The sequence below is a fragment of the Rhinolophus ferrumequinum genome (assembly GCF_004115265.2).
Source record: "Rhinolophus ferrumequinum isolate MPI-CBG mRhiFer1 chromosome 5 unlocalized genomic scaffold, mRhiFer1_v1.p scaffold_110_arrow_ctg1, whole genome shotgun sequence".
Taxonomy (NCBI): Eukaryota; Metazoa; Chordata; class Mammalia; order Chiroptera; family Rhinolophidae; genus Rhinolophus; species Rhinolophus ferrumequinum.
In genome coordinates this window covers 5085146-5111965 of record NW_022680355.1, presented here as the reverse complement: position 1 = coordinate 5111965, position 26820 = coordinate 5085146, and the positions used below count along the sequence as shown (strand labels likewise).

At 36.8% G+C, this 26820-nt stretch overlaps 1 protein-coding gene across 1 annotated transcript in view; it reads right to left on the bottom strand.

The window, feature by feature from the left end:
- The window catches only part of MALRD1 (MAM and LDL receptor class A domain containing 1), a 534334-nt gene that overhangs the window by 90544 nt on the left and 416970 nt on the right, over positions 1–26820 (bottom strand). Inside the window, exons 34-35 of the mRNA XM_033100523.1 lie at positions 11679–11942; positions 3629–3754 (exon numbers count right to left, since the gene is read on the bottom strand). Coding sequence (XP_032956414.1) covers positions 3629–3754; positions 11679–11942 — 390 coding nt within the window. The remainder of the gene's footprint in view (positions 1–3628; positions 3755–11678; positions 11943–26820) is intronic.

Below are 26820 nucleotides of genomic sequence, written 5' to 3'. Positions count from 1 at the left end.
TTTCTTGCATGGATAATGGAGCCCAGTGGACAGAACAGTGGCGTTGACAAGAACAAGGTGTTTGAGGACAGAGATTTGTAGATTACTTCTAAGAGTTCTTATACATTTCTGACTTAGAGCCAGGTTCTTTATCCTTAAGAAGGAAAGACACAGTACACAGTGTTTTCATCTTAAATTTACTCTAAATAATTTCGAGCAGAGAGCTGATGAAATGGAAGGCGATGTATATGACTAATTAGACATGGAGAGATTGAATATATTTCCAGTAGGTAAGTAGATGGTTCCTAGATGGGAACCGGGAATCCACAGGTTGATACTAGAATTAGCACAGGTCCCAGGCTCTTTAGCCACATTGATGTCTCCCTGCCTTGTACCCTGTTGCATTGGTTGTCATGACCATGTGGCTGACGGCCAATACAACTCACAACTGACTGTGTAGAAAGATCATTCTGGGAAGAATTCAAGTTCAATTCCACTCTGGTGTATCATTTTGGAAAAGCAGGAACACTTATAAATTGGACAAGTGATCAATACCAAAACAAAAATCACTTTTAAGCTTAAAATGTAAATAATTTGCAATGCGGCACCTTTCTCTGTGGTTGTTGTTTCTCTTAATGTATATAGAGACCAGGGAAGTGACAGCAATTACGTGGCGGATTGTTGGGAAGACTTACAATCCCAGTGAGTCCTGCTTTTCCCTCCATGATACCTGCTCAACCAATGAATTGTGTGACTTTGAGCTAGGTATGTCAAGTACAAGGTTCTTCATGTTTAAAGTAACGATTATATCACCTTCCTTATAGGGCTGCTGGGAAGATAAATTTCTAACAACTCTATACTAGTGAGTGGTATGCATAAAGTATTAAATAATTACTCTAATCCAGCCCGTTATATTTGGGTTTTTTTTGAATTTCCAATTAATCCTAATTTCCATCACCACTGCACTCTCCAATTTCTCCTTTTTCTTTTCTTTCCCCCTCTCTATCATTATCACCATCACCTCTACCATTTACAGAAGACTTGCTCTATATCACAGACCATCCTAAGAGTTGTACAGTGTTACCTCCTTTAATCCTCATACCATTATGTGGTATACCCCATACTTACCCTGTTTTACAGAGGAGTTTTTACTTATCCTTATTACTGGCTAGTAATATAACTTGCTCAAGTTAATAGAAGAGAAAAAGTAGATATTGAACTAAAGTCTGATCCTCTAACTGAAAAGCCTATTAATCTAAAACTGTTAAATGAGTTATTTAGTTCACAATTTTTATAACCCCTTTGTATTTCTTGATATTACAGGATCATGAACTCTTTGAATCGTGTGGTATTTATGCACTGTCATGGATTAAATATACGTACATGTATACCATAAACTGCAGAGTAGTTTCAGGAGCTGTATGGATTCTAAGAGTCCACCAGAAAGCTTGTGCAGCAAACCAAGTTCCCAGTGGGGAGAGATTGCTCCATCTTAAAATCCCAGCACAGGGACGGCAGGAGAGATTAACTGTGGCTCACAAACTTGAACTAACTCCACAGTACTTGCCTAAGGAGCTTTTGTGTTTTGGTTTGGTTTTCAAAATCTTCTGAAACATTATTTAGCTGTATTATTGTTGTTGTTAGTAGTGTCGTTCGTATATTAAATTATATTCATAATATCCCAACGTATCATTTTACATTTTTAGTGCCTTTTCTTAACTCTCCTTCACATGGCTGATTATCATATCAAGTGTAGTATCTCCTTCACGTAACCTTTATTAACCTCTACTACTGCAGATGACTGGAAAAAGACTTTCAACTTAAATTAAGCCAGACACATTCTGTCCAATAATTTTCTGTTGCCTAAGAAACCAAAACTTGAAAATAATATTATTTTCTAATGTAACCTGGGGACAGACAGGACTCATTGAAACATACGTAACCTGCAACACTCATATATGCCTGAACTTGATGTTCTTCTTAATGACTTAAACCTCGAGGGGAGGGCAGACCAGATGCTCACCATCTGTCGTGTGACCACTGGTTCCACTGGGAGAATTATTGGATGATGTAAAGACTGGGCTCCTAAAAGTCTATGAAATGCTGACCTTAAAGAAATATGATGTTTGGAAAGAAAGAGGAAGGTGTAATGGGCACCGACACATCTTAGCATGGATTAGCTTTAAAGGCATTCTTAAAATTAGAAGCATTGACTTTGTCTGTCGTATTTGATTGACAAACTAAAAAGCACATAAAATATAAATAGAGAACACATAATATACTATGGATTTTATTTATGAAAACTGTTTCACTCGTTTTTATTTTACTCTAACCCAAAAGCTGTAGCAATGTGACCCATATTTTGTAAATGAACTATAAATGAATTGGTAAATGACCAAAAATGTGTTCCATATTACTATTTACAGGTTGTCTGTCACTCAGTATGAATGGCAGGTCTTCTGTTTTTCTGACCATATTTTTAAAGCTGACAACAAACCCTAACATATTATATTTGTTCTCATATAGAACTATGGTGAAGAAAATCTCTTTATGTTAATAAATTTGGGAACTAGACAGAAGTGCTGTGTCATAATATTTTGAAGGAATGGAACTATCTCATTAATATTATTCTTACTCTCGAAAAGAGAGCAAGAATATTTCCTTTTAGGTATCTAATCTTTTGTATATGCATTCCTAGTAGAGAAATAATGCCAAAGAGCATTCATCTTTGCATATTTTATGGGAATAGATTTGCCCACTTCTTGATTTCCTTTCGTATTCATAAAATTCAGGCTGTGTGAGTATTCATTTTCAGCAGCATAACAATGAAGTTTTTTATACTATGATTTGATTATAATTATGTTTTGTCTGTTATCTCATAATGTTCTTCTCCCTTGAAAGACACAAAGAATATAGTCTTACTTTCAATAGGAATTATCTACAATTTATTTAGAAACTATGATAGAATATACCTTGATCACCAATTTATATTATCTTTTGGTTGTGACAGATTTATATTGTCTCAACTGTCTATTATTTTATATATCTCCTACATGAAATACAAATTCAATTACTCAGCAGATATTTTCATAATAGACTACAATAAATTAGAGAATTTTAAAGCAGTTTTCATAAAAGTACAATCACAAATATATATTATCAGCTTTTGTAAATGTTCCAGAGTCAGAAGAAGAAAAAAATGTTTAAAATTTTAATAAACTGACTTTTAAACATGACTAAATCATGCAGATAGGGAGCTCTTCTTAAAAAGTGAAAGAAAGTGACAAGGTTTAAAAAGTTCATAACATGTTAGATTGTGTAGGGTTTCCTTGTTATAAAACCAAGCAATTTACTTCAAAGAGATGATGAAATACCAATAATCTTAAAATATGTTATAGTAAGTTAAAAGCAATTGCTTGATTTTTCTTTATTTTGCAAACATTGTTTATATAGAATAAGCATAAATTCATTATATCGCATATTTATAAAATTTAAATGTTAACATTCTTCTTCCTTCCCAGACCAATAATAGAAATTCAATCATTCCATGCTTGCTAGTAATTGGAATTTCAAGTTTTAAGGTGATTATTGTCTGTGGGTTAAGTTACTGTCTTATATTGTAAAGAATATTTTCTTGGAAATGGAGTACCTGAGCAGCTGGACTCATCAAGTTGGAAGTCCATGCAGTCGGCAAAACCATCACAGCGCTTGTGACGTGGGACACAGCTGTTAGAGGATGTACACAGCAAAGCTCCATCAGAACAGCTGTCATTGGCTGCAAAACACAACAATCACCGTCAGCTTTTTTTTAATGAATTTCTTCTAACGAAGTGATAAGGCAGTGCATTGTATAACCCCTCATTTTTTTAGTCCTATACTTAAATTATATACTGTGAGACTTCTTTTGGAAGAAATTTTCAATTTCATAAATGTAATAAACTGAAAATTTAATAAACTGAAAATTTCTTCAAAAAGAAGTTTGTTGATAGAATCATTTCCCAGCTGTGCATTATGCATAAAATGCATTGTGTGTACTATATAGTCTGAATTGGTTTTAGATGAGGAGTCAACCTTTATGTCGAGGCAGATCTCTGTGCTATGTTTCTACCCTAATGTCCTGATACCATGTGCAATTGACAGGGACCGTAACTTGTCTGAATGTTTACCAATTTCCAAATGGGTTACATGAATCATGGGTAGTTCCTGGGTTCCGGTTGGATCTGGGTGACAATGTAGGTCACGGCAGCTCAATGTACTATGACTGCTTTTATAGCATTGTGTCAGTGCGTGGTGTAGGTATTTTACTAATCCCAGAGCCTCTTGTTGGCCGGATCTCAAGGAACAAGCATAGATCCTGCTCACAAGACCTTGGCTGTTTAAGAAAAACGTCTTTATTGATGCCTGTCAAGAGTACTGACAGTTCAGGGGAAATCTACTCCTGTGAATTACCTGACCACCCTTGGATGCTATTCTTAGTCCTGAAACTGTATTCTTGGATGCCTCCCTGTCATTGTCTAGTCTCTCTAGGATTATACAACTTCCTATAAAGCAGCAGGCTATGCTGTAGTCTCCTTTTACGAGTTAGGGCTGAGCCAGAACCCTTCATTCCAGGCTGTCATCATATGTCTCTAGTCTCCTGATTGCTTGACAACCTGGAAACCAGCAGGCCTGGGGGTCAGGCCTGATCTCTGTTTTCTCTGGTTCTACCCCAGTTGTGTGCCATGCTGATATTTGACGTCTCCAAGCTATGTAACAGCTCTTCTGTCTAGCATTGCTATGTGTTTGGAGTACAGGGAAAGTGTCAAAGCATGAACTCACTGCACCATCTTGTCAGAAATACTGGATAGATTTAGAAAGCGCTAAATCATAACAATATTAGTCTACAGGGCATCTCTAATCCTGTTCCTTTGAGTCCTAGAGCTCTGCAGAGAGATGTGGATGGCGGCAGTGAATAGCTGAGGTTCTGGTGCTCACCCCAAGTTCAATAAAATCAACTCTGCTTTTCTCCGATATATTTAATGCACTTCCATACAGTAGCTTATTTGCACATTTTAATCCAAACCTGCTGCTAAAAATTTAAAAAGGGTTGATCTTGGAAGTTAGTTCTACTACAATAAAGAAAATTAAGTTTAAACTTCTTAAGCTAAATGGATAGTTTAGAAGACAGAGGAATAAAGATCCCCATGTGTGGGTCCCCATGTGTTTGTCAGTTATGTCACACATGTTTCTTTTCTTCAAGTGTATTTCTAGGCTGGAAGAAAATGTTTGTTTCAGTTGGTATAGGTTAGTGACACAGTTTAGTTTGTGAACTGCTTATCAAAATTTATTTTCAACTTGGATGTAACAATGATGTTCTTAAAGTATGCATGTCCATTGTGTAAAAATACGGGCTCTGAAAAGTTAAAAAGTGACACTTTTCATTCAGCTCTCCCGCAAGCTATGTTGGAACATCAATTCAACACCAATAAATATTAGTGAGCTGCCACTACACAGAAGACACTGTGCTTACTTAGCACTTCCACTGGAATGCAGAGGAGGCATTTTTAAAAAGAGAGATCAGAACATATACAGCAACTAAAGCAAGATAATAATACAAGAACGGTCAACAGTTCAAAATGATAATAAAAGAAATGCCAGAAGGCCAGACTTAGTTGGCACAGCGTTGGTATAGATAAGCATTGTGAAAACAAGCGATTCCTTTAGTGCGGTGAGACCTGTAAAGACTGGAAGTCAAAAATATAGATCTGTTTTAAATTGTAATGCCTTGAGATCTGTTTTAAATTGTAATGTTTCCAAAGAAAAGCCAGTTGGGAATAAAGTCTAGATAGATGGGGAATCGATGAACTTGAAATTGGAACAGCGAGTCAAGCAGTTTGCCTTTGACTAGGGAGTTTGTGTAAGAAGCAAGGCTGAAACCAGGTTACAGAAACGACTACAGTTTCAGGGGACGAGATCAACTTTAAGCTTTTCCAAAGGGTTAAATAACTTTTAGGATACACATTGACATGGTAAATCATATTGCAAACCAAGTTAACTAGGAAATAGCAAATTTTCCAATTCTTCTAAGATGAAGAGATGTTTATAAAAAGAAATGTGTGTATATTATATATGTATATATGTACGCGTCTATATATCTGTGTGTCTATGTGTGTATGTATACATATTTTTATTATCATTGGTTTGTGTTCCAAGGGGATGAGAGATCAAATTATGATAGTTTTAAGGTTGTAAATAATATAATACGTTGAAATTTGTATATAAAGATAATAGATACTACTCATTTACTTGTAAAGCATTACTTTTAATGCTACTTTCAGAAATACTAATCCATCCATATTCCTTCACCCAATTTCTAGTGTAACCGATAGCTTATTTCAAGTTGATTGTACAATGAAGAGTTATAACTTATAAGTAGTATAAATCCTCAATTATGGTTCAATAGCATTGAAAGATATACAAATATATCTATATAAGAAAATAAATGTTTTCAATTTATAAAATGTTTTACTTTTTTCCTTTTGATAGGAAGTTTATAGTTTAGACAGTTTCATACAGTCTACAGTTTAGACTTTATGAGATTAAAAACTAAACTTATAGTTTCTGTGGTATTTTAAGTAGTATAATATTAAAGTTAATGGATATTTATCAATTTCTTTTTAAAAGTAGGAAATAAATTATTAATACAATGAATATTTATTGACACCCACACAGCAAAAGACGTTTTACTGAATATAGGAAAACAGATTGAAACATTACTGTCTTTTTCTCCTCTGTTATTAATACATATACAGCAAAGAAAATTTCCAAACTTAGTCCAAATAAGCTATATGTAAAATGTATAGGAAACTCAGATTTTCTCTGGACAATTTCTACATTGTCCACATTCTCTTTCAAACATTACGGTTTACTGTTTATAAAAATACCTATTTCAATCTGCCATCATCCTAGAGGTTGATACTCTTTCTTACCTAAAAAAAAACTAAGTAACACAGAGCATTTTGTGACTTTAAACTCATTTACTCGGGTGTATGATACATTAAAGATAAACAATTCATGAATGTTTCATTGGAGTTACTTCCCTAGAGGAAAATTCCTATAATGGATTATAACTTATGCATAAAAATATACCCAAAAGTAAAGCAAGTATGACTATGGATGTGCAACCATTGAACACTGAAATAAAAACTCATGTAGGCCGCAGATTAACATTTCTGACAGCAGAATAAACATAGTCTTTGGGCCATGAGAATGAAGGCTACAACTCTTCGAGGCATAAACATACCTAACACAGAGCAGTGTGACTATTCATTTCATCTTTGAATTAAATCCAACCACTACTCTTATTGAAATATCTTAGCAGTTTAAATAATTTTTAATAAAACTATAATAATAATCTAATGGGGAAAGCATAATGATAATTCATTGTGTATGTACTATGCACTTTAGCATATTCACTCCTTTAATACTCCAATACCTCTGTAAAATGATTTAATCGCCATGATTTTAATGTTGAGTAAACTAAGGGACACTTTTTAAGAAGGGGGAATGTCAAATGCAGAAGATATTCTTTACGCTGTCATTGAGAAGAACACCGTAGGAGGCTGGGGTCATAGGTAACATAAAGGTCAGTAATAAAAACACTGATAAATGCTGACCCACAAATCTTAGGAGCATGACCCATTCCCGCTCTTCAGAAATGGCACTCAACCTCATAGGACACACTGACTATTACAGGAATAAAGTTAGAAAGTAGGCAAATTATCCTCTTCCCTCTTTGTTTTTCCATCATTGATGGAGAGCTTCCATTGCCTCTCTTGAGCCATCCTCTACCTCCTCTTCCTGCTATAGGTCCTGGAAGGCTGAACTCTAAGGACACATCAACAAGTTTCTTTGCTTTTGGATTAGGATTAGGTTTGGCTTATGGTAAGGTTTGGTCAATGAGTAGCACCAACAGAAGATTAATACTATACAAAGGGAAGAGATTGTGAGATCACTTCTTAACCAAAGAGTACATCTTTTCTCAGATGGACGTATTTAACTCCAGATTCAGACAACAGTCCCCTCCTCTCACACCCTTTGGTCTATGAGTGATAAAAGCCCCACTCTTACTATCCTTTTCAGTTTCCCTATGCATACTATTTCCTAATAAGTAATCGCTTCATTAAAATATTCTCAAATTTACAGTATCAATGTGCCATGTATTTCTTAACAGAATATTTACAGAATATCAACATCAGATGAAATCCTGAAATCTTGGCAAATAGAGTGCTGTCAGTAAGAAGAATGTTCCTAGTTTTGTGCTATTTTCCCATATAATTAAACCACTCGTATCTTTTTCATTTTTTTTTTAAGGGAAAGGAGATATTTTTATAAAAGAAGTATCACTTCAGTTCATTAAAACAAGATGTTTCCAATGAGAGGCAATATTAAATATGAATCACTTTTAAATATTGAATTCACCACAGATATGTTTAAGCATTCTGATCACTAGAACATTTATTTTTGCAAGAATCAAAGGTCTTCAAATATCAATTGTTATTGATTTCGCTGCTTAAAATTGTAAACATCCCAGAATCCTATTCCTACAACTTTTAAACATGAGCAGGCCTCTCAAAACAAACAAACCAACCAACCAAACAAACCTCTTATTTTGTCCTACATCCCACTTTAAATGTCAACTTCTTGAGAGAGTTGACTACAATCGATTTCTCTTTGCCATTCCTCTTTTTCTCTACAAAAGACTGACTCCAGAATTCTTCCCTCCCATTCCACGGCAAGTTCTGTCTCCAACGTCACTGGGAACCACTTTTTGCTTTTCCCCATCTATGCTTTTTAGGTCTAATCTCTCAGGAACATCCCAAGCTGTGAATACTCTCTGAAACTCAAGGCTTTCTACCTTTGATTTAAGATCATTGGTCTCTTTTTGCTGTCCTGAGATGTCTATGACCACATCTCAGTATCTTTCAATGTTTGGTTTTTAACTTTTAGATGTGCCTTAGTATTTTGTCTGCTACCTTATCTTTTTCCTCTCTCCGTTATCTATACTCACAGCTTCAGTCATTATATACTTATGGCCATATCTGTATATATCTTGCTTTTTCTCTTTCCTGAGCCCCAGACATCCATTTCTAAATACATTCGGAACATTTCCATGTGGATGTCCCACAGATATCACAAATACAATATGTTTAAAAATGAAGCCACATTCATACCCTAAGAGGTCCTTCTCTTCCTATTTTCCCCAGCTCAGGAAAAGGCAGATTCACTGTCCTGTTGCCCAAATCAGAAATTTGGAAACCATTATTGATTACTTTCTCTTCCTCTTCACGTGACGGTCTCATAAATCTATTCCTATCTTTACCTCACTCCATTATCTTATCAATCTCTTTATATTTCAACTGTAACGTCTCCTAACCAGTCCCCCTTGCTCATTCCAAGCCATCCCAATTACTACCTGGACATTTGCATAGCACTGGCATGATGGGTGAGGACTTCTCGAGATCTAGTCCCTCCGTATCTCTCCAGACTTATTTCTACATTTTCTCACCACAAACTCTTCTTGTTATATGAAATGTACTTCAATCAACAACTTTTTCTCTCTTCTTGGAACATTCTTCACTAGAATCAAGCATCTCTACTTTGCTTACTTAATTACTACTTGTTTTTCCAAATTTGGCTTTTGTTCAAATTTACAGACTCCCTAGCCCCATAGTTAGACACTACTCTATATGTTTACAAGCCCTGTGTTTACCTCTGTCACAGAACTTACCACATGGTATTCCCAACTATCACTTAATAATCTCCTTCAATAATATATAATGTATGTATGGACTGAGTGGGTACAATACCATATCCATCTGTATCATTAATGCCCAATACAATATGTGGTATAAATTACATTCTTTATGAAAGTTTATGAATGAATGCATGAATGTGAATTTACAAAATATAATTCTAAATCAGTAGGTGAGCCTAGAAAAAAAATATTATACCTTTAACTGCTAGGTAAATTGCCATCATTGGATGCTTTATTCCGTAATTTGGCTCCAGCATTTTGTCCATCGTTCATTTTTACACACAGTCATGACTCAATTAAATATTTTAGAGATGGATAGAAGCAATTCTCTCATAACAGTCTACATCCAACGTGGACTTATTTCCCTTCAAGAGCAGAACTTCATATGTTGCCACCTCATCAAACACCAATTTTCAACAAATGTCTAAAAGTATAAGGATACAGTACTTTTCTAAGCTTCTCTTTAAACAGCATTGTTATTTGAAGTCAAATATCATATGACTATACAGAACTTAATAAGATTTCTACCAGCCAAATTATAATAAGGCCTTGATGGGAACATGGATAAGCAATTTGGCAGGCTTCCTTTTCTTTATTTGCTTCCATTTGTTTACCTTGCCTCTAAGAAAATATAAGACCTGGCAAGTTGGCTTTATTGCAGAAAGAATATACCTGTACTAAATAACAGAGAGACAGAAAACCAATCTCTAAGGCTAAACCAGGAAAAGAAGTTCACAGATTTAAGGCTAAAGCTTTTAAACATCCTAGGGCTGTTTCCTTTTTCCTTCATTCATCTTTACTCTTTTTTCAATAGTTATCATAATTCTGATGCCCGCACTAAACAGGGTGCTGAAATTGCCTTATATTTCTTTCAAAGATCCCCTCTTATGATTACATTTCTTTTTTTTTTTTAATTAAAGTTTATTGGGGTGACAATGGTTAGTAAAGTTACATGGGTTTCAGGAGTACAATTCTGTAATACATCATCTATCTACCACATTGTGTCTGACTTTGGGTGGCAAACATATGGTTATATTTCAAATTGCTGTTTACCACCTCCCTCCCCGCCACCCCAAAATGTGGTCATTAACATATAGTTTACGGAATTCTATCACTGCAGCCCTTGCCAAAAAATATAAGATAGTGCAGTATAATATAAAAACAAATCATTATATAAAATGTTAGTGGTGCTTTGACTCTACCATGATCATGTGATCACCTTAAAGATTTGTGTAATTACTTAACGAAAACCCTTCCTTCCCTATCTGGCATAGGCTAGTTATAATAAAAATAGCAGGTAATCAATGAAGGGCTGGGGATATTATATGTATTCTCTCAAATCCTCAGAGCCCTGTAAGGTAGGTTATCACATGGATGATGAGACTGACCTGAACAACTCTCCCAAGTTTGCACAGGTAGTAAGTGACAAGGAATTCCTATTACGCGGGCTCTTAATGACATTATACTTACCCAGGTAGTTGTCCAGGCCAACCCCTAACTGCAAATATTCATTAAAATGGACATGTGCCCTTAGCCTTTTTTTTGAGCATCTTCATGAACATTATAGTGGGAAGAAATTATAATTACACAACTTCAATCCATTTCCACAAACATTGGTTAAGAAAATAACCAACACGTAAGAGCATCCTTATATGAATGACCCAGATGTAAATAAGAAAGGAAATCAGCTAAGCTTAACAGAGATGTGTGTGACTACCTCCAGAATGTTTCCAGAAATGCTAAGCAAGGGCTACATGCTTTGTTTAGCAACACAACACAAACATCTACGTTACTGATGATACTTCAAGTTAGGACTCCAGAGAACTCTGCTTTGTCTGTCAAGCTCTCTCTGTCATTCCCAAACATTTCTTCCATGGCACACTGAGTTAGTGAAATGACTCACAGCAGCTGGATTCATCTTCATTAAAGTGACAGTCAGGCACTCCATCACACAGCAGGAGGGATGGGATGCACTCGTGGGTAGAACACTGGAACTCCATGTTACTGCAAAGCTGAGGAGTGGGGCTGAGAGAGCAATCTATTTCATCCGATCCGTCTATGCAATCTTCCTGTCCATTACATTTCCCTGAGAGAGGGACACACTGGAGTGCATAGACACAAGAAAATTGATCAGCTTCACATGGTGGTGGCTGTGTTGTTACAGGGCCTAAAAAAGAGAACAAGTCAAGTCATTTTTGGCATCAGGAGAGTTTTCTCTCTGACCAGGGTCGAAACATTGTAGGATACATGTATTCTTGGATAAATATGAAACATTTTGGTAATTTAAGTAAATTAATTTCCAATTAGGAATAATATGAACTCTACAAAACATACAAACACGATTAGCGAACAGGCCTTATCTTAACCTGAGAAACACATTCTTAAAAGGGGCATCATTGTCATGAAAAACGATACTTTCAAATTAAAGAAAAATTCCGATTCATGTGTCTAAAATTTGACCTCAACATCAGATTCTCCTTGAGAGTAAAGATACTTTTATAGAGTCAGTTAGGTACTTTGGGCACGAACAATTATAGAACTTAGAGGAATTGTTCTTTTATCGGTATACAGTTTATCAACTGTTTCTTGGTGGCCTCCACTTGGGGAATTTGGCTCTTATGACCCTGGTGGGGTTGAGTCTCAGAAGCAGAGGTCTGCAGGGGTTTTGTTGCACTGTCCTCTGGTGTTGGGTCTTGATTCTAGCTCAAGGCCTTGAGGTCATGTGCTGCCACACATGAAGTGCAGATGAAGTCATAATTTAAGGCAGAACACTACAGCAACAGGAATCTTGAAGATAATGTGGTTCAAACCCAACCAACTCTTTCTACAAACGAGGATCCTGATGTCTATGAGTTCTGAGTATCCAAAGATATAATGTCAGTTTAATAAACTTTCATCACATGAAACTAATCTGCAGCAAAAGTTTAAGTCAACTCTATGTAAAAACTTAAAGTGTGAGCATAGAGTCTCATACACTGTACTAATATGCAGCAATATTAGTGGAACTGTTCTTATTCTCCAAATTGTCTCTGTGACAGCTGTTGATGGGCTCATCAGTATATTAAGGGGAGAAAAAAACGATAGTAGAGAGGACCAGTTCAGGAGTTTGAGTTCTTCACATTTTTAAACTACTTTTATTTATAGATTATATGAGAATGATTTATTTCATAAAGATGTATTATGAATTCATTTTAAAAATGAAATTTGAAAGTTCTCCCTCTCCACTCATTCAGGGGTGGTTATATATCCAGGATGTATTTAAGATACAAACTGTATGATCAAAGCCGTGTATCTGAGATCCATGGGATGGCTTAGGGAGTCTTTGTTCATGAAAACCGGCATAGTATCCAACCATCAAAATGTATCTTGTTTGAAATTAAATTCCTCCTGAATCACTTCTCAACTTTTCCATTGAAATATTTCTGATACAAGAGGAATATGAATTTGCACACCTAAGGGAGTCTAAGTGGGTTCTTAGAGAGAAGCCCTTGTCCACACGAACAATTGGGCACGAACAATTATAGAACTTAGAGGAATTGTTCTTTTATCGGTATACAGTTTATCAACTGTTTCTTGGTGGCCTCCACTTGGGGAATTTGGCTCTTATGACCCTGGTGGGGTTGAGTCTCAGAAGCAGAGGTCTGCAGGGGTTTTGTTGCACTGTCCTCTGGTGCAACATTTCTTTTAAGTTCCTTGTTTTATCTACCGAAAGTTCTGTATACACATGCTTTTTATTATACCAGGCTTCCTTCAGTATTCATTTCAAGTAAAATGTGTACTCCTGAAAGATGTACAATGTTTATCTTTCGAAGTAAAAGAGTTCTACTGCATATCCTCTTTGAGAAGTAAAAAAATTTGCCTAAAATTTTAATATTGATGTATTTATTCTAGAGTGTCACCTATGGAATTACCTAATTATTATAGGTTATATCTTTTCATACCATTCTGTAAACAACGAAAACTATCAAGTGTTGTCTTTTATAAACTGAAAATCTTAGCACCGCTTTACATGCATATTACTAAGTGAAAAAAAATCGTTCTGAAAAGACTGCATATTGTCTGATTCTACCTCTATGACATTCTGGAAAAGGGAAATGTAGATGCAGCAAAAAGATTAATGGTTGCCAGGGGTTGAGGTGAAAGAAGACATGAGCAGGTGGAACACAGGGGATTTTTCTCACTGGACACCAAATCTGGCACCTTGACCTTGGACTTCCTAGCCTCACAAACTGTGAGACATACATGTTTGTTGTTTGTAAACCATCCAGTCTCTGATCTGTTTAGCAGTCTGAACAGACTAAGACACGCCCCGTAAACACTTGTCAAACGCATAGTGCTGCGCGCTACACCAAGAGTGAATCTCAGGAGAGGGAAAGGAGATTATTACAGGAAAAAGCCCATGTGGGATAAAAGAGTTTAGGAACTGTCATTGTTAATTAACTTTCAAATTCCCAGTAACCAAGAAATTTCTCTGATTACCGTCCTCGAATTCATTTTGTGCTATGTAGCCAGTTACAACTCCTGACATTATAGTTACTTCTTTGTCCTCCTGCAGAACGTTGAGTTTCATTGTTCACTTAGTTTGGGGCAGCAGTTGAAATATATTTCTTATAGAAATAAAAATTATTTCTTACTGATGATTTACAGTGAAATACAATGAAACGTTCTCATGAATTTCATATAAATCCAAAAAAAAAACCTAAATTGCCCAAGGATAATCTGATGGATTTTTATCTTTATGAGTAACATAGTTAGTGAAAGCAAAATTAATTGCTTATTTTGAAAGGAAAAAAATATGTGCAAGGATATTCAGTTTTAAAGAGCAGGAATTAAGCTCTTGCCAAATATTGCCATATTCAAGAACATAAATGGTAAAATGCTCATTGTTAAAATGTAATGCATCAGTTATAATTTGGTAATTGTTTGTCCCTGGCAGGTATGTCATTAACAACATTGAAAAATACATAAAAAGCTATTGAGAGGGGAAATTATAATTTTTAAGTGTAATTCCTAAGAATTCCTGATTTGAATTGTTTTGAATTGCAATTTTGTTTATCTTAAGTCCCTTTATGAAGTACAAAAATAAGCATTTCTTTTTTAATTAAAAAAATAGTCATCTCTAATGTGGAGTCATAAGAGAATCATTTTGATTTTCTTACTGAATTTCAATACCTAATAGTTTAAACATTCCTGGAAAGATGGAAGGTGACCTCTATTTGGAGTAAGGCAATAGAAGAGTCTGGCGCGTACATATAGGAAAGTGCGAGGAGCATGAGGAATAAACGATAAGTCAGGAGGCCTTGTTGAGCTTGTCAAAAGGCTACGCAAAAGATAAGAATAAAAAGTCTGACAGAGGAGACAAAAGTAAAGGAAATCTAGGAGTTTCCAGAAGTTGGATCCAATACGGAAGGTGTTAAGTATCTTAGAATGAATACCAAATAGAAAGCAATAATTATGTTCTAAGTGAATAGCTTCAGGCAGTCAAGGCTAAAAAGCTACAATAAATATAATAGGAGAGAGCCGACAGTTTCAAAGTTTACGAAAGGCACTGATATATGTGCAAATGTTGTGTGTATGCACTTTTACATGTGCACACATGCACATACATGTACACACACACACACACACACAACCTTACTTGAAACCGTGAAGCTATTCACTAGTGATAGAAAGGTTGGAGGAGAGAGGCTGGGGAGCGGATGTCGGGCAACACAAATGAGAGAAAACATGAGATTGTGGTAGAGGGATGAGTACCCTATTATCAGAATTTTTTCTCTCCCCTAGTACCTACAGAGACTGCGACTTGAAAGAAAATCACGAATATATTTAACCATACCAGGGAAAATAAGAGCTGAAGAAACAGAATGTGTTAAGAGGCCTCCAAAGAGTTATCACTTTTACTCAACATCAATACGTGCCATGATTATAGAGAATTCCTTCCTAACTACAAATAGTGATATAACTGCAAGTGACTGAAATTGCCTAAATGAAGAATTTTCAGCCTTCATACAACCCAAAATAATCTAAAACTTATGTCAATGCAAAAACTTATATAAAAACATGAAATGTTAGGTTGTTGGTCGTTTCTTTCTTGTCATGAGCCCTGAAACCCAGAGAGACCCTAGTAGATTGCAATTCATTCCTATTTTATCATTTCCAGATGGTGCTCCATTTCTTAGTCTGACTTCTTTGTGCTGGTGTGGCCTCTATTATATGCAATGTTGGACCACATTACGTACTTGGCCTAATTTAATGCTATTGTTCCCTGATAGCTCTATTATATATTAACTGTAACTTTATTTAGCAGTTAAAAAATTCCCTAAATGCTGAACTCTCGATTTCTAACCTTAGGGACAACATTATTAAATACATTTCCCTTTTATTCACGCTTCACATTGCTGCCAGTATACATTTCCCAAAGGAAGAATTCTCAAAAATCATTTTCCAATGCCTTACAGGTTTAAGTCCAGTGACCTTACAGAATTAAGTGCCATTGTCCTGCTGGGATTTAATGACCTGACACCTGATTCTGCCTCACCTATGTTATCCCCATAAAATCTAAAATTGCAGAGGAAATAATGAATATTCCAGATATGGCAGTATGATACCCTTTGCTGGCTGGCATGGGGCCAGGAAAGAGAGTATCATTGTCAGTCCTACGAATGGAAGGCTTTTCCTTACAGAAATTATGAGTGAGTGTTTGGGCACTAATTACTTCTTAGGTCTTTTTCTTCGTGGAGAAGGCTTGAGAATGGAGAGTGGAAAGCTACCTTTCCATGACACACCATAAATACAGAGGGTGCCAAAAAAATGTCTACATATTTTAAGAAAGGAAAAAAAAACACTGTATTAAAAATACGCTGATGGTAACCACTTGGACCCCCCTCTTGTAATTGCAGAAGTCAAACGTGACTTGTATTCATCTTTTGTTGTCAGTATATATTGAGTATTACAATTTTAATACAGTTTTTTTCCCTTTCTTAAAATGTGTACACATTTTTTTGGCACCCTCTGTATATACAATTGAATGAAATCTAAAGAGTTTTAGGCAATCTGTCTGTGAGGGAATGTTGTTCAATTTCCTGTGTACTTTAGGAAGACCCGTTTTATATGCCTCAAGAAGGTCAAAGGAGAGAAAAGCAACTTACTGACGTGGGCAATAGAGAAGACCACTCAGGCGTCAACTATTATTCTATGGTGGTCTTTCAGAGATCTCCCAGCTGTAATGTCTTGACTATCTCTATGATCCAACCAAACAGAGACAGTGGCTATGGCACCATAAGTTCCAGTTAACACGGCATTGGCAGTAAAAACAAGGATACATATAGTTCTGTTTAACTTAATATTACTTTTGAGGATTATGTATAAGTAGCTTTACTTTTAGCTGTGCCGTATGTGAATATATTATTGTTTTCAAAAGCACCTAGCTTTTATTCCTTTCTAGTAAAACAATTAAGAGTGATTATTTTAAAGTGTGGTGGGTTACCTTGCCCCATATGGAATCCAACAGGAGGCATGCCTAAAAAACATCACATTAATTACGTTATAATCAGAAAGAGCGGAAGGGTCTAAAAAACAAAGATGTCTGGATTGACATCCTATTTGATCAATCATCTACTCCATCCAGCAGAAAAGACCCAGTTATGGGCCTGTCATTCTTTTGGACCCCTTTTTATTCAAACTTGGTTATTTTTCTAGCCTCGTGTTTTCTATTTTGCACACATTTATATTAGTAAAGATGATCTCATACATGTAAACTCATTTACTTTTTGGTAAGCCAAGAAAGTTTTTGTTGTTGTTATTGTTGTTTTCTATTTTCTTATTTCCAACTATTTCCACAAAGAGTAATCAGTCTTTTCTGGGTAAAATGTTCTCACATGCCAATAAGATGCTATCAGAAAAACTGGTCATTCCGTTGAAGTCATTTGTTTTTTTAATTTTAAAAAAACTATTTTCTTAAAACAGATTTTTTTAGTGAAGCAATGTCACTTTCTTACTCTATTTCTTAGGCAACAAACAAACAAACTTGTTTACATTAAGTCTTGATGTTTTCCACTTAATTACACATGTGTTTCAGGACATTAGAAAACCCACAATAGAAGTAGACTCTAATAGCCCAAGAGAACAAAACAGGTCCAGATTGATCTTGCCCATGAAAAGCACCCAGAATCTTTCAGACACACTTAGCCTGGTAAAATATTTCTGAGTGAAGAGTCAGTAACGGCTATGATAATTTCCAAAAATGACTAGGAATTTAGGAATTGATTATTGTTTCCATATGGTAGAGAAATTACTAAATCACCACACCATGTTTTATTTCATATACACGTTATATTACATATGTATTAAAGTATATATTACATGTATACTTACATACTATACATACATAAATACACATGTTGATGTGGTAAACATTATTGCTTCCATAAAAGCATTCACCTTTAAGACAGTGATTTGTGGTTTGTCTCCAGGTTCGGTTCAGTGTAAGGCTAGTGGATTTGGCTCATAATGGCATATGGCTCATATTGGGACTGACTTTTTTCATGGTTGTCATTTGAATTTCTTCTCCCAATTCAACAAAATTCCTTCCAGCATGATGATCAGCAGGAAAGCAAGAATGGACCACCTCACAGTACAACGGGCAAGCTTCTCCAAATGCAGTCATGAGGGAATCTAAGTCTTGATCCCATATGCCTACTTAGTACTAGCTTTTAATGCCTGTTTTCTGGTTCTTGTGTTTTCCTTTTTAGTTTTTTCTCCTTTAAATCTAATATCCCTTCCAGGAGTTAAGGAGAATCATCCTATCCTTTGACAGACTGTGAGGACTTCATGACCCACGATAACAGATTTAAAATTTAATAATATTCTATAAGTCAATAAGTGAATCAGGATGGAGTGATAATCATTGCCTTGCAATTTTTGGTACATTCATCACTATACATTTTAAAATTAGCTATATGAGTCACTAACTGAATCAAAAGTATAAAAATGACCCATGCATTGAAACCACATTTTAAATAATTTATCTACAATTGCTATAATATCCCTTGTGATATAAAATGGATATCTACTCTATGTCATATACTAATTTGAAATTTTTATTCTTCTCAATCCATGAAAAAGTTAAAGATCTCGCTAAAATTAAAAAAAACAAACTAACAGAATAATGACAATGGGGATTTTTCAATGTAGAAGAACTAAAAATGACAGCAAACAAGCTACACATATCGCAAAATACCATGTAAGATGTATTATAGGAGAGGTGCAAAGTAAGGCTAAGAGAATCTAGAACAGAGTTTGGCTTTCTGTGGGGATGATTAAGAATAAATTCATGACGCAGGTAGCTTTTGCTCTGCCCTTAAAAGTAGAAAAGGGTTTGCACAAGAGGAGATAAAGGGCAGGGTGGTCCCAGCCAGAGAAGCAGTAAAACTAAAGACATAGAGTTGAGAGAATACGGAACATGACCAGAGAAAGGAAAGAGATCCCATTTTAAGGGATCATGTTGTAGACAGAGACAGATGGATATGAAAGGAGTTGTACTAAAGGATAAAAAACGTATTTAGTAGGCCTCGAAGCATTTTTCTTCTTTTTGTATAACTTGTATGGATTTGTGTATTTTGATTAGTTTCTCTTTTATTTCCTCTCACACTATTAGAATATATATAAAGAATTTATTGTTGCTGGTCAATTTTATAATTTGGTCCATATGTTGCAGAATATTTCGGCTTGATTATGATTTAAAAAATGAAAAAGAGAGGAATGACCTCAACCAAAGATGGATAGTGTGGATATTATATATGAAAGTATAACTAAAGAGATTGTGAAGTATGGACATATGACTCGGGTTTGGTCTATAGTATGCTTCCACAAGTTCTTTTAATTTTGTGAGTGTGACACAGGGACAAATAGAGATTATTCACAGTAATGGCAGGGGAGCAGATAGCCCAGCTTTGAAAGCAATTATTCAAAGGCAGTGGAGTTAGCGGGTTTTACCACTGATTTAGTCAATTTTACTTATTTCCAACTCATTTTTTCTCTTTTAGATTCTCAGTTAAACATTTGGTATTTGAGCTCTCTAGTATCCTTTCAATAAACTTATTTTCTGCTTAAGTTAGCCCAAGCTAGATTTTGTTTGCAGTAAAAAATTATTTTTGTGATGAATAAGAAAGATACAAGTCTATTTTTCTGGAACTTACACTATAATAGAGGCTAGAAGATTAATTTGGTAGTTATATATGATACATGTCAATAAATTAATCAGTTAAGCAGTTATTAAAGAAATTCTGATGAGTAACAAGGAGGCTTTGAACTAGAGTTTGAGCAGCAAAATGGTCCTGGGTGGGGGAGAGGACAAAGGCGAAATCTTTAGAATTTGCAGCCTGAGGTATGCTTCGAGTAAGGAAATGGAGGAGTAAAAAACTGGTTTCAAAGTGGGTCTTTAAAAAAGAAAGGCACGGAAAACTGAACGACATCTCCTTGTGGGTATGCAGGACTCTTTGTCAACGGAGACAAAAGTCACAGATATCCTTATTGTGGAATGTTTCCTTCACGATAATTCTTGATTCCTAATGCTAAGTAAATGTGCTCATGCTCTGTCTTGAACCGCAGCCTCAGTTTTCATTCCACTGTCTGGCTGGGAGGGAGGCAGCACCATCTCTCCCGAGGCTCGCTCCTCTGACCCTGTGCGCTGCAGCCTGTTGTACTGACTGAGCAACACTTCCCAACTGCACCTCTAGTGATGTCACACTGGCAACCTGAAATCAACCAGGCTGGCAGTGTTGACACCAAGGAAATAGGCAAATGCTACAAATCAGGGCTGTCTGCCCCCACCCCTTTTCTGAGAGGTAGTTTACCAGCACACCACTATATATTTCTCACAAATAGTCATCAGTGTGTCAAGAAATTACTTCTGGTAATTTGCTGCCTCCAAGTCGAATGAAACTGTCTTAGATTCAAAGACGTTAGAGTGAGAGAGAGTCTCAAATACACTTTAGACTACTTTAAACTTCCAGGCATGTATCATGATCCCAATAGTTCCTTAGATTGTAAATGCCTGGAGAGCAGGTGATACTATTATATTTGTATCTGCCCTTCTAATCCAAATCCAGGACCGCACACGGTAGTCTCAACAAACACTGACTGAATGGAGGGCTGATTTACTCAAGTTCACAAACACACCAAGTAGTGAGAAGTACTCTGCATCTAATTGCAATGACATTTCTGCCTTTACCTGTCTGCCCTAACCCCTAGGCCCCTTTTAACTCCCTTCTCATTCTCTCTGGACTCTTTCTGCTTTCTGTATCATTCTCTGTGCCTCCCTTCTGCTTTCCTGATCCTCTTCTACAAATTGGTCCCATACCATCATAAAACGTCAGACTTGGAAGGGACTTAAGAGATAATTCATTTCATTTCCCCAATGACAAAACCTACTGGACAGTTCACTAATCTCTCTCTCTTTCTCTGTCTCTCTCTGTCTCTCTCTCTCTCTCTCTCTCTCTCTCTCTCTCTCTCTCTCTTCCCCCAAATAAGGGTTTGAGAACAAGACTGGAAGGAGGAGAGTTCACTGGTGCTACTAAAAGGAGGTACCATACAAATTCAGTGGGTGACAACGTCTACCTATTCATTTAACATATTTATTTCCCTATTCATAGGGCACATTTATTGAGTGACTACTGTATAACAGGAACTCTTCTAGGCCTATAGAATACATCATTGAAGGATGATATAAAGGATGAAGATGACAAACATCTCCACCTTTAAATAATGTGCATTCAAGAGAGCACATCTGTCCTTGAAATGTTCCAGAGCGATACTTGCTGTTCAAGTCCAGAGATGTGAAACAAGAATGAGAATCTCCACTGAAGAAGGAGTGACAGCTACTGTCATTTGGCAGTGGTAATGTACACAATAAGAACTCGTGGCTGCCTGTTTTCTTTGAGTTCCTTATGAATTTCATTCTTTATTTTGTTTGGCAACTTGCGAGTTGCTGTAACTTTATATTTACCAAATCAAGATAAATCAAGGTGCCCTGGGATAGTATTTCTTTTCTTTGGAATCTGCCATCACTCCCTGAAGATCTACTTTTCTTTTGATTCAACAAAAATAGTTGGAAAAATTATTCATAAACTTATCCACCCCAAACTAGAGTTTTTTCCTTAGATTTTTAAATACACAGCAGCAAATGTTGTTATTTACTGTGTATTTATGTACTGAAGCATCAGACTCAGCATTTTTTCCATTAGGAATGTTATTCATTGTAAGACAAGGTATCTCAGGTTACTTAAGAATCATTAGATTTTTCTAAATGATTCTTCAATTGCCTGAAATAGTGAATGAAACTTTTGGGCAAGGCACATTTTCTAAATCTTGGCAATAATCATTTCATGGAGGAGAAAATCAGGTCAAATGGACAGCAAGTGGTTTAATGAGTATGTGAACCCAGTTCTGGATTATAATGTAGACCTCACTGGAGCCACTTGTATTCGTTTCTTTGGGCTGCTATCATGAAGTACCCCAAACGGAGTGGCTTGAAACAACAGAAATGAATCAATAACAACAGAAGCAGCCCCATGATCCAGCTACAGCCCTGCTCTCACACAGTTCTGCTGGATAGTAGTGTGAATTCCAGGTTTTCACAGAGCCACACTCTCTCTGAAGACTCTAAAGGAGAACCCATCCATTCCTTATTCTCAGCTTCCGGTTTGGCTGGCAATTCTGTCATTCCTTAACTCCTACAGGCGTTACTTCAATCTCTGTCTCCTTCATCACATGGTGTTCTCCACGTGTGCTTGTTTTTTTGTCCCTTCTCTTCTTCTTACATGGACACCATATTGTAGTAAGGCCAATCCTACTCAAATATGACCTCATCTGAATTTATATCTTAATTATATCTGCAAAGACTTTACTTCCAAATAATATCACATGCTGAGATTCCAGGAAGGACATGGCTATTGGAGAGGTTATTATTCATCCCAGGACACCAATCAATTCCTACGCTGAGATAATCTGCATCCTACCTATTACTGCCCCTCCCGTTGTGTCGACTGACATTTGTCCTCTTATTAGACTCCTGACAAAATGATGTGGATATGTACCACATCTTCAAGCATCTTATAATTTTTTTCCCCACTGTTGTTTAAAATACTTTATGATTTCTTATATAGTTTTAAAAGCAGCAATGTCCTACCAGCCCTGTAAAATGTTTCTTCCTCATGGAGCAAGCCGTGATCCTCTTTGTTTCAAATTATAGGAGAAAAATAGCAAACATCCTTGGAAACTCACATGGCTAAAGAAAACACTCTATGAAAATAAATACATTTCTCTGCTGACTCAGAATTGCTGGAGAGTATAACTGCATGGAGAATGTCTCCTTTTAGAAAACGTTGCCCTGGGAAACCAAAAGTAATTAAAGGGAGAATGTAGGCGTAATCATGCAGAAAGTAAAGATTGGTTGCAGTGACAGAGCGGCTACTGTCATAGGACAATCTTCTAAATGGAAAGAAAGCTACAGGTAACTTGTGGTGACAAATGCTATAGTTCTGTATTCCTTCATATCACGGGAGAGTGCACTTGTTTTTGGAGAGGGGAGGGTGGTTACAACAACAAAAAACCTAACATGAAGTTGAAATGAAGTTGAGAGTTAGCTGTTTCTAATCTTAGGATGTTAATATGGGCATGAGAAAAAAGATGGTCTGCTAAATGTAAAAATATGGGTGTCCTATAAAACCTGGAGAATTTTATCTGAGTTAATTTATTGCTTTTGTTCATTTGAATCTAGACTAAGGAAAGATGGAAAAAGCAAGTAGTTTTACTGGTATCAACAGTTTCACATTCTCTGAAGAGGAATGAGGAAGAACACACATAAATGAAACATGAAAAAGATCTATTTCATCTTCTTTGTCTTGCTTTGTTCAACAAACATTCATTGTAGCAGGTCTTATTTTATCAAAATTTTTGCTTTTTTTTTTACAGCCATATTTCATTGGATAACTGTGTTCCATTCTGGACTTTTTCATCCAATAAAAATAGAAAATTTGAAGAGGAATTTATCAAACTTTGATAAATGTTGACTTTTATGGGAAAATAATGTTTCTTTTACCCAGCGTTACTAGGAAAGAAAGTTTTCCTAGCTAAGTGCTAACACTCAAAAAAAGGATCCTTTTTACCAAAGGTTTCTGAGGCTAAATGTAAATTTTTTCCTTCTTGAAAGCCTTTAAAAATTCTGTATGAGGAAAGTGACATCAGAAAGATGGCAGAATAGTCGGTCCCTAGCTCACATCCCCCAGCCCCTCTGTACAAACAGTGATCTGGCAGCCATCCAGGGACAAAAGCACCTTCGGAGGGAGCTTTGGGATCCAGCGAGGAGGTTGTGAAAAGCTGCTGAAGCCCAAGACCAGGAGACCACTCTGAGAAGGCAGTCCCACACCTTGGTGGCAGGCTCGCTGACTGCGGTCTTGGCTACAGACCAAAAGCAGCTCTTTCCCCCAGTGGCCTCAATATAGCTCTGCTTAGCTGGAGCTCTATCTGACAGGAGACCTGTCTGCCCTCAGTAACAGGCCCGCTGACCTTGGACTTGACTATGGGCCCTAAAGCAGTCCTGTGACTTGGCTCTATCCCTATTCTATGGTTCTATGGTGGTCAAGAGTCAGTTCTGCCTATACAGGGACCCAGCAACACCCATCTGTGCCGCTGGAAGCAGGACTGTCACATTAGACATTAGTCCTGGCTGTGGATGCTGAAGCTGTCCTGTGACTCAGCTCGAGCCCTGCTCTGCCATGGTCACCCTGCTCACCCAAAAACCAGCAGAGGACATGCTTCTCTGTGTGCCCTATAACAGCCCAGCTGACTGTGGTCCCTGAGGCAGCCCTGTGACCTGGCTTGAGTCTTGCTCTACCATGGTCAGGAGACAAGTATGCCCATCCAAGGACCTGGTGACAGCCACACCCACCAGCACACCTAGTAGCCGACCTGTTGATCTTGGACATTGCTGGAGATCTAGAAGCAGCCCTATGATCCAGCTACAGCCCTGCTGTAGGCAGTCCTGCATGCTCTGGGACACACCCTGCGATGCAGTGGGTGCCACACATGTCTACTTGCCTGGTAACAGGTCTGCCATCTGCAGACTCGATAACACAAACAGAAGTAACCCCATGACCTGGCTCCAGCACAGCGGGACTGTCATCCTGGAGGTAGTATCATCTATCAGGGAAACTAGCAGGAACTATACCTGTCCACTTCCCTGGTAACAGGCCTGCCAATCATGGACCCAGCAACCATGTGACCTATCTCAAGCTCCACTTAATTGTATTCCATAGTTCTCGGCCTTCGTAATTTTTGTGTTAGGCTTTGGAGAGGAAATAGACAAGCTCCTCTTGCTCTAGTGGAGCTCAAAACTCGTAGGAAATGATATCTGCATATTTGTGTGTGTGTGTGTGTGTGTGTGTGTGTGTGTGTGTGTGTGACAAGAGCTAAGAATGAGTAGTGGAAGAAAAGAAACTGAAGATATAGGACAGGGAAGACTTTGATGGAACAGTGACTGGGAGGAGCTGAGAACGGAAATGACCAAGAAAGACATTTACTCTCGGAAAAATGTGCATGTTTTCCTAAGACAAATGGTGACAAAAAAGAGATTGGTTGCAGACACAGGTACATTTGGAGGTGGAAAAGAGAAAACTAAGGGAGTTTGCTACAAAAGGGCTTGATTTTTCATTCAAAGGATAGAAGAACATCGACAGAGTAAAGAAAGTTCAAGGGAGAGGTTGGAAGATTCAAGGATTGTAGAAAAACAGTGCCAGGGGATGGGAAACACGTGTGTCTGGACCCTTGAAGGCCCAGCTAAGGGGATAAACCATATTTCTAGTTGTCCCAATAAGCATGACCAGCAGCAGTTTGGAAAATACAAATGGTTATAATAACTCAGTTTTAAAGACTGATAAAACCATTATGACTGAATATAAGCTGGATAGTTGTATCTGTCCTATGAGAATGGTATGATAAATACAAAATACTTAGCAGAGTGCCTGGCTCATGATTAGGGCCCACATATATGTTAAAAATGAAAAACAGAAAAGGACATAATATAATTCAAAGTGCTGATTGAGAATGGAATTGAGTTGTTAGATCATTAAATTTGGAATTATTAGGAAGAAATACAAAAAAGGCTGTTTTATGGGGGAAAAAAGCAGGAAGCATCACAAACCTAGAATTATATAGTGGGGGTGCCAAAAAATGTATACAAGTGGACCCTTTGGACAACGTTGCTCAAGCAGTAGTTGGCTGTAATCAGAAGTGTCGAGACACTGACGGTAACCACTTTGAGCACCTCTTGTAATTGCAGAAGTCAAACGTGACTTGTATTCATCTTTTGTTATCGGTATATATTGAGTATGACAATTTTAATACAGTTTTCCTTTCTTAAAATGTCTATACATTTTTTTTTGCACCCTCTGTATTTTCTTATTAATTATGTTAGAAAATAGGTTTAGAAGGAGTAATCAAGAAGTAGGAGATATAATGACTAGATGAAATTTTCAACCCTAAATTTTCAGAGGGGATGATAAGGTCACTAATGTAACTGTGGGAGTTGGTTAATGAGGAAAAATATTTATGAAGGTGACTACAGTTGAGGAGGCCAGTGCTTTACACATGCTGAATGAGCTGGAAGTTGAGATTGCCCAAGATTTAGGATCCAGAGGAAAATTGAGAGAAGAATAAGAACCCAGATGTGTGGCCTTCATAGAGAAGAAACTTTTGAATAAGACTTAAGAACAAAATTTTGGAGGAAGCATCTAGTAGCTAGAAAGACAATGACCCTAATATCTAGCACTGACATTCTGATGACTTTATAAGAGAACAAATAGCTACTTTAGTGGAAACATCTTACGCAGCAGAAATTCAGATTTTCGTTAAGGGGATACTTTCTTAGAAAAGGAGTTAATGACAGGACTTTTCTTTCTTCTGATACAATAGAATAAGAATTCTAGATTGTAGAGTGGAAACAGGAGAAGGGAAACGGCTCAGGGAAGGGGAAAAGCTAATATGGATGA